This window comes from Lichenostomus cassidix, chromosome 2 (genome assembly GCF_008360975.1).
Source record: "Lichenostomus cassidix isolate B80296 chromosome 2, HeHo_3.0, whole genome shotgun sequence".
Taxonomy (NCBI): domain Eukaryota; kingdom Metazoa; phylum Chordata; class Aves; order Passeriformes; family Meliphagidae; genus Lichenostomus; species Lichenostomus cassidix.
Genome location: NC_139482.1, coordinates 41,320,923 through 41,329,737, shown reverse-complemented (window position 1 = coordinate 41,329,737; position 8,815 = coordinate 41,320,923). Strand labels below are relative to the sequence as shown.

The window sequence follows — 8,815 nt, the reverse complement described above, 5'->3', positions numbered from 1 at the left end:
CCTCCCGGCCCTGGCGGCCGCGGGGCGGGAGGGGCCGAGGGGAGCCGCGGGGCTTTCCCTGCCGAGGGGGAGACGCTGCCGCACCCAGCCGGGGCAGCAGGGTCCGGGACAGCCGGGTCCGGGACGGCCGGGAGCGGCAGGAGCACAGGGACACTCCCCCCTGCCGTCCCGGAGCGGCAGCCGCAGCGGGACAGCCTGCCGGCCGCGCTGTGCAGCTGGGTGACATGGAAACGGGCCGAAGGGAGGGTTTCCACGCGGGGAGTGGGACGCCCTGCCGGGAGGGAGCTCGGCACGAAGCGGCCGCGGCAGCGGGGACAGTGACAAACCCTGCTGCGCGACAAAGTTTGTCGGTGGCGCCCTGGGAGGGGACCTAGTCCGGGACTTCGCTGTGGAGGCACAGCTGCAAACAGCGCCTTCCCACACGGCACATGCCAAAAAAACCCCTGAACCTTCTGATTCTCGATCTCACTAAAGATAAAAAATATTAGCATTAAATGGGCAGCAACAGGTAAAACTGTAGTGACTGTCCGTATGTAGCAGGCACAGTGTTTGAATTAAATCATGCAGTGATAGCAACAAAACGCAGCAAAGGAAGCTGTGTATTTCCTCGAGTTTAAAAATAACTTGTTCTGGTTTCTGACAAGTGAGGTAATAGCGGGCCTCTGAGCTGGGTATATACCACTTTTGTACTCACTGGAGTAGTAACACCAGCTTCTGCTGCTTTGTTCTGCACTGAGGATGCACATTCTGTTCATATTTAGCATTTAATAGTTCTTCAGCAACTAAATTTTTCCTAGGAGGGAAGACATCTAAGCCCAGATGAGCCCCAATACATACAAGGCCCTAGTGTAAGCAATTTACTTGAGCAAAATGGGCAATGTGGGCAATGGTCCTTAGTAGATTAGGCAGTACATAGTTCTGAACTTCTATTAAGCCAGCTTGCAGTTGCAATAAAAGGTTTAATCTGTCCCACCACGTTTTATCTCATGTCATTAGATATCAAAGGTAGAACACTGGCTACCTGCACAACAGCAAAACGCTAGCTGCTGAGAAAAGAAAAAAAAATAGTTCAGTTTTTAAACAGCTGCTTTTTTATCTCTCTTCACCTTACAGTTCCCATTCGGAAGCATGCATGGCTATATGTTTCTGTAAGCCCTGAAGAGGAAGGTTCCAGTAACTTCTCCACTTCCTATTAAGAAATATGGGGGTTTTACCTGCTGGTTCAGCTTCTTTAGTTCTTTATTTCTTTTGAAAGTGTGTGTGTGACTGGGGCCCCTGCTGATCTGAGTTCAGGCCAGTGAAACAGAAACAACTTTAAATTACTATAAGTAGAATAACAATCATATTTTCTACCCAGCAATACATGTGTCTTCTGTGAAGCACTGCAACAAAGTCAATCTGACACTACTGCATTTGAAGTTTTTATTATAGTTCTCATGCTATTTACTTTGTCTTGTTAAGTGCATCATGTATGATGATGAAAAAAGGTGCCGACAGCTCCTTAATGAATGAAAATTAATGGCCCTAAGTTGCCATCAAGTACCCTTATGTGACTTAGATTTTTCAGAGACTCTGTCTGAAACAAGCTACTTATAATGTCAAATACCTTAATTTTGAAATCTGATTAGCATTTTGTTTATTCTTCTCAATATCTGTACTAAGAATTTCACTAATGACTTCATCACTTACCAGTTGTTCTTTTAAGGCTTTTTTCAATCTAATGAGTACTATGCTCACAGCTACAAACCTTGTCTTAATTGTTTGATGATAAACCACAGCTAGCTTATCTTCTTTATCAATATTAGAATATACAAATGCATTGACTCATAGTTTGCAAATCAATATTTAAGACTAGTGAACTGGAAGAAAACCTTTTGGGTGCTTATGCCTTTCTTCAGGCCTGAAATAGGAGGGGCAAATTTCAGCAGGAATGCTCAGCTTGTGCCAATTCCTCCAATTTTAGCTAGATATTCAGAACACTTGAAAAACAAGACAGTTGGTATCTGGGCAAGAGATGAGAAATGAGACAGATGAGAAAGAGCATGGCAAGTAAGATAATTTTCTTTCTAAAAGGAAAGATAAGGCAGGTAAGTTATGGTTTATGGGGGGGAAAAATCAAGGCCAAGCGCAAAGCAATGCCTAGTATGTATTTTTTTTAATTCAGAATTAAGGATTCAGCTTACAGATTTGTCTTTGGAAGTCATTCTGCAGATCTTCCCCTGAGGATCAACTCTGAAGACACAGCGAGCAGTTAGGTATTTTGCCAGAATCATTCCTTATCTAGTTTTACCTTTCATTAAAGGGCTCATTCTGACATGTAACACACAGTTGCCATGACAGTTTTTGGTAAACTGAGTGAAACACAGAACTTCCTCTTAGTTCTACTCCCTCTTACCACCTCTGTCCACAAATGATCTCTGGGTTATGAGTTTAGACCAGACCATTGCAGTTACTACAAAATCTTGGAATATTTGTGCAAACACAGTCACATCCTTTGGAGTTGAAATAGGTACCTCAAATATCAATTAAGAAAGAATTTCTATTATTACTGAAGCATTTTTACTGATGAGAAATCACTGATGAAGTTTTCTGGCTCTATTTCTAGTCACATTTTATCAGTTGACACTTGGATCATTTCAATGCCTTTGATTTTTTTTCCCCAGCGAGGGAAAAGAGCTTATGGGATTTTAATGACACATTTTATCTGTGTAGATAAAATGCAGAGTTGGTAGCCATTCTTCTTCTCACAACTGGATAATTTTAGCAAGCAGTGGAGAGTCTGACCTATGTTGTGTAGGCCAAATGCAATTTGCAGAAAAATACAGTTTTTAAAATAATATCTTGGCTTCCCTTACACTGAAATCTTATGACTGACAGATAATCAAGAAGAAAACCATGTGACTGAGAACAGAATTAGCTGTCTGCTGATAAATCTTCTGCAAGGCACATACGTAAAAAACCACACACCATTTAGTTACAAGAACAAATAAAGAAGGTTTTTATAAGCAGTAAGGTTTCTCTACTGCCATATATTATCATCCAAATAAGCTTTTGAAGACTGGAAGACAGTTCAAATCTCCTTAATCCAAGAATAAAAGATTCACCAGTAGTTTTAAATGAGGGAAACTTTAAATAACATCACAAAATAATCACAACCTTTCGCTCTCCACATAATTCCTGGGAAAAAAATCCTTAGGTAATTTGTATTTGAAAGTAATTTTCAAAGGCATCTACTTTGTCAGATTCTGCCATTCTAATGCTTGATTCAAAGTTATTTAAATACGAGCATCAACTTCATTTGTTAAACTAACAAGCTGCAGATGATGCCAGTAGACAGGAAAGGGAAGAAATTCCTTGCTTCTAGCACTGCTGTCTTGACAATTCTTCTATGGATTTAGTCTTTATATAATTTAGTAGGATTTAGAAGCCCAAATTTTAATAAAACAGATTAATAGCCTAATCTGAGGAGAAAAAAACCAAACGGTCTTCTGAGAAACAGAAAGTGTTACCTTCAGCCAGAGATCTGTGATAGCCTCAGTAGATTAAGCATTGAGCTCTAAGGGATGTTGTCTGGGCTCGTGCTTTGGAGCCTGTTGGATCTGAGAAACCTGTTAAGATAATGTGTTCCAAGGCACAAGGTTTCTTCAGATTCAGACTTGAGCTTCAGACCTACACCAACAGGTTCCAAAAGCAACTCGTGATCTGAGAAGCTGTTAAAATATGCAAACTGACAGGATCATCAGTGAGAATTCTTAGTAGTATATGTTATATTCTGAAAAAGAAATTAAAAAAGCAACCGTCTACTCCCAGTTTACAAAACATGCACAGTTGGGTCATTTATTTATTTATTTTTAAGTTTCAGGTGGTTTTTTCTGCACAATGTCACTTTTCATACATAACAATGATACAGTATCAATCTTAGTTTTGGAAGCATTCAGTATCAAAAGTATACCTATAACATTTAAAAAGTTACATTTACAAACGTGGCACATTGAGTAAGATTTATTAAAGGTTTAGTAGTAACAACTATACAACGTCTAGAAAAATACCATGTTAATTTTAAAAGAAGCAGTATGAAATTTTATTATATAGTACAAAGTCAGGGTTAAGATGTCTCTAAAGACAGCATTATTATAAATAATAGTTTGATCTCAGTTTATATTGTGTCAATTCTAACAGAAATGTTCAAAAATTCCTCACCTCTTTTTCAAGCTTTTATCAAGTGAATAATCCTCAAGGTACTTTATTCTACAAAATTCACTTTAACAAAGTATTTACTGCAAAGTTCGTGATCGCCAGGATATAAAGCTAAAATAGGTATTTCCAGCATAGCAGGAGGTAACCACGAAGGCAAAGAACTGTAGAGAGAGGGGAAAAAAATAGATTAGGAAAAAAATGTTTGAGAGAACCACAATTTCTAAGAAAAAAATAGTTATGGGATTTGGAAAAAAGCAAAATATCCAGCTGACTAAAATAGCACGCTCCCACCCCCTTGTACTTGTGTGGCCATCAGAGTCAACACTGTGTAAAAGCAAGCTTATATTATGCATAGAAATATAGGCCTAGAAGCAGACAAAACATGACACATTTCAACTTTTTTAATAAATTCTTCATTATACTGCCTCAGTATGGATCTTACACATTGGACTGCCACCAATCCAATACTCGCTGCTTTTAAAGCCTGGGGGATTTTCTGTGTGACAATGAGAGCTCAAGCTAACATTCTTGCCCTGCTGAGATGTGCCAGGAATTGCCTAAAGCCCACCTGTGCCTCAGCATGGCACACAGTGCATCAAAATGGGTTTGTTTACTGAGAAAACCTGAACCCAAATGCAGGCCCAGATATGCTCTCAAACAGCACTACTGATTAGGTCACCAATTCCAGGGGGTCTCTACTGTTGAATAAAGATATTCCTCAGTGCAAATAACAGTGACAGTAACCACACTGTCATATTACTACTTAGTCAGAAATTGATAACAGAATAAACCTTCCATAGCAGGCTAGATTTATTTCAGTTGTACTGATAAAAGTCCAATCCAGCACTAGTGTTTAAGTTCTTGTTAATCACTGCCTGTTGCTCAAAATAGACAATATTTAACATGGTCTTAATGACAATGCCAGAATGTTTTGTGCTGGTAACTGAATCAAATAACGCTGTCACTGCAAATAAGATTAACACTGCTTTTCTAAGAGGTGAGCAATGATAGGACAAGAAGGAATAACCACAAGTTACAACACAGGAAATTTCAATTAGATATTGGGGGGGGTGGTGTGGTGGTGGAATCACAGTGAGAGTAACCAAACATGGCAAGAGAGGCTCACAAACATTATGTGGAAGAGTCATTCTTGGAAGCACTCAAAACTCAAGTGGAAAATGAGTTAGCCTTTCTGTAGGAGGGTAGAGTTGGACTAGATGACGTCCAAGAAGTCCCTTCCAGCCTAAAAACATTTTACAATTCTACAGTTGTTCCTGGCTTATGAGCCATTATTGGCCTGGGTAGGCACTGCTGAGCATTCATCCAGGCAGTAAATCTAAGCCTTTCAACAGAGGGCTCTTGGTGAGTATTGTCTAATGCAAATTTAATCTTTAACATCAAAAACTGTAGATGATGATATAAAATCTTATTACAATAAAAGAATTGTAGCATTCTTCTTTTTCCAATTATTTTGTTTCTTATTAAATAAAAGCTCCATCTAAAATCTTTCTAATAGAATGACTATTGGGGATGGATTATTTGCTAAATCCTCTATCCATGAAACCCTTAATGGATTTGGAAAGCAAGAATCCACATTTAATAGTTTATTTAGACACTGCATTAGATAAACATTATTTGGAAGTATTAGAAGAGAATCCAAACACCCCATGAGACACTGAGTGTTCATGCATTTTGCATAAACCCTGAATCAGCATGGAAGCTTATCTAGCAGCAAGCAAGTTCCTGTCAGCTGCAGTGGCTGAGTAACAGATCTGTAGTCACAAACTGCCAAGGGGAGAAGACCCTGAGCACCATGAAATGACAGGGACGTAGTGATCCAATTCCCCGGAAAAAAACAGAGCAGGTGTTCAAGTTCCTGTGCTCATGGCCATAAACAATAAGCTCCACACAGGATTTGTGAATAGTCAGGAGGACAACTGCAGAAGCATGAACACTCAGTAATTTGGAATTCCTGTATACAATTGAATTTGACTACTGTTGCCACAACGTGCAAAAAGTTCATTTACAACTCCCTTAACTTAGGTAACTGACCTAACTCAAAAAGTGACAGGGCTCTTTTCTGTTCCTTTTTTGTTTTAAATTGTTTTTCATCCACTTTGACTGTTTGGATTTCTAAATCTAAGTAGTAAGACAGTAATGTCAGACTAATTTGTGATTTCATCATGTTACATGACTTTTCAGGCATTGCCCTCACAGCTCAAAGGAAAGACTATCAAAAGTTGAAGCCAAAACAGGAAGATCATAGTGGAAACAGCAACAGCACTCCAGGGCTTTCCCCAAGGTGTTGTAGTGTATGGCTCAGCCCAGAGAAAGCTAACTGCATCTTATCCATAAATATGCAGAGTTAGTTGAGTTCATTTAAGTTGCTTTTGAAGTTGTCCAAGTGCATTGAGATGACTCGATGCTCATGCAACCTTTTTTGTCTACTCTGATGTGCAGGCTCCAACCTCTGCCTGAGAGCTAGTAATAAATGGGGGCAGGGGTGGAGAACATCAGTGTGATCTTAAAAACTTTTACTGCTTTTTCTGATGTCACTGTCATCTCCTGGTGGAATTTCTAGTCACCTCTAAAACCTATGAACTAAGTTGCAGCTACCTGTAGGTTTTGTGTGTGACCTGTATCACTCTGCAGCCTTTTAAAATCAGAACACCTGCAACTTCAACCCACATTTTCAGCAAGCTTTCATTTGATATAACTTTATTGGACATAGAACTGATTTAAACAAAAAATGAACTCACTGAAGAAGCTGCCCAGCTGTTGTAATTGTGATTGTCCAGATCTTTGGTAACTGAAGATGCATCTACAATGGCAGCAATGAGATACAAAACAAAGGCACTTCCATTAAAACACAGACCCTGTTGATAAAACAAACATAAGTAATTAATATGCACAGGCATTTGTTTTCCAACATTACAAAAATCTCTTCTGAAATACACTGAACATACGCAATGTACACTAGAAATGTCATCCTCAACTATTTTTACCTCCTTCCATGTTTCTATCTGTAAGACTAAAATTTAACTGCTTTGAAGTTCCATAAATATTAAACCATATTTTAGACAAACTGTTCTCTTCATCACACTAAATCCAGAAAATTCTTGTAGTTGGTATGCTGTGGTTTTTCCAAAAGTGAAAATAAGGATACAGTTTCATTATCACAATCTAAGGGTTAGGCTGTAAGAATAAGATACTATCAGATTAAAAAAAAAAAAAAAGAACAAAACAAAACTGCACTTTGATTACATTTTTAATCCACACAAAGATAGGAATCAATAACTCCTGGTATATGAAGAATATTTATAAAGCCTCCAAAACTTTGTTTTCTACACTTTTGAAGGAGATAAAGAGGGTGACATATTTTTTTCCTCAGCTGCGTTCTTCCATCTCTCAGTACCTTTCCCTTCTCCCTGTTTCTGAGAGGAGAAAGAAACAAGTAAAGACAAGGAGGAGAACAGTCTGAATGGACTACATGGATCATCAAGATCCCTTCTTGGCAGGTGCTGCAGTTTCTCTTCCAAGGGGCAAAATTAATGTCTCAGGGTACTTAGGTTCATTACTAAGAAGCAAAGCAGATAACAGTGACCTCACATAACACTACAGAGAGCAAACAAAAAGTTTGTTTGGTTTTTGCATGTGAGAAAAAACAGGAAAGGAAAAGAGAACAGATGTCTAACAAGATGAAAGAGAAAATATATGAGGGTTTTTCTATAACACATTATTTTCATACTTTGTCCTTTACTTTGTCACTACTTGGTCATGGAACTTTCTTCTTATTAAAAAAAAAAATCCTCCAAAACTCCACTCTGCATACAAATTTGGTGCCATGTTAAAGTGGAATGCCTGTGATATGCTTTGCATCTAGTTATAACTGCAGTAATTGGTAACCTGATATAGACCTGGACCTCATGTTGTAGGTAATCAGCTTCTTTCAGTTTCTGGTCCCAGGTTTGCACTCCAGAGTGTCCCCCAAATATAACCTTTAACTCTGTTGCTCTTGTTGTCTAACTGTTGCCATACTGGCACAGCTCCAACTTAGTCATTCCCATGGTGTGACCCAGTGGATGCTAGGAATTTATGCCAGTTACTCACTATTTAATTCACTTGTCACCAGCTCTAGCAAAATCTAAAAAAGAGCTGCAGCTCAAGAAAGAAGTTCAGAAGGAACAGTGGAAAATATCCACTTACCCTTCTGCAGGGAACTGGGCTGGGCAGTACCTCAGCACTCAGATGGAGTCCAAGGAGTGTCACTTGAGATTTGAATCACATACTTGAAAATGAGTGGTACTCATCTCACCTATATCAGTTGGTCTAATAAAAGGTACTATCTCTATCCACATCCACAGATCTCACCCCTCGTTTTATCTGGGCATTACAGCAATAAAATATTAAACTGTCAATTTTAGGATGAGGTGCCAACAATTGGCAGGTAGGTGAGTTCTGTAAAGCACTGATTTAGAAACTCCAAATTTGATTACCTAGAGTATTTGTTGTTATTTTCAGATTTCCCATTCCAAAAAGACTCAATTACCTTGAAAAGCTACAAATCCCTGCAATATCTTGTCATGTAGAAAAGAAAAAAGCACATAATTTCTGAGAA

At 38.9% G+C, this 8,815-nt stretch overlaps 1 protein-coding gene across 1 annotated transcript in view; it reads right to left on the bottom strand.

Annotated features, from left to right (window-relative positions):
* Positions 1-3,810: 3,810 nt before the first annotated feature.
* The window catches only part of CMTM8 (CKLF like MARVEL transmembrane domain containing 8), a 35,664-nt gene continuing 30,659 nt past the window's right edge, over positions 3,811-8,815 (bottom strand). The window contains exons 3-4 of the mRNA XM_085051180.1: positions 6,957-7,073; positions 3,811-4,358 (exon numbers count right to left, since the gene is read on the bottom strand). Of these exons, the coding sequence (XP_084907306.1) occupies positions 4,275-4,358; positions 6,957-7,073 (201 nt within the window). The 3' untranslated portion in view covers positions 3,811-4,274. The remainder of the gene's footprint in view (positions 4,359-6,956; positions 7,074-8,815) is intronic.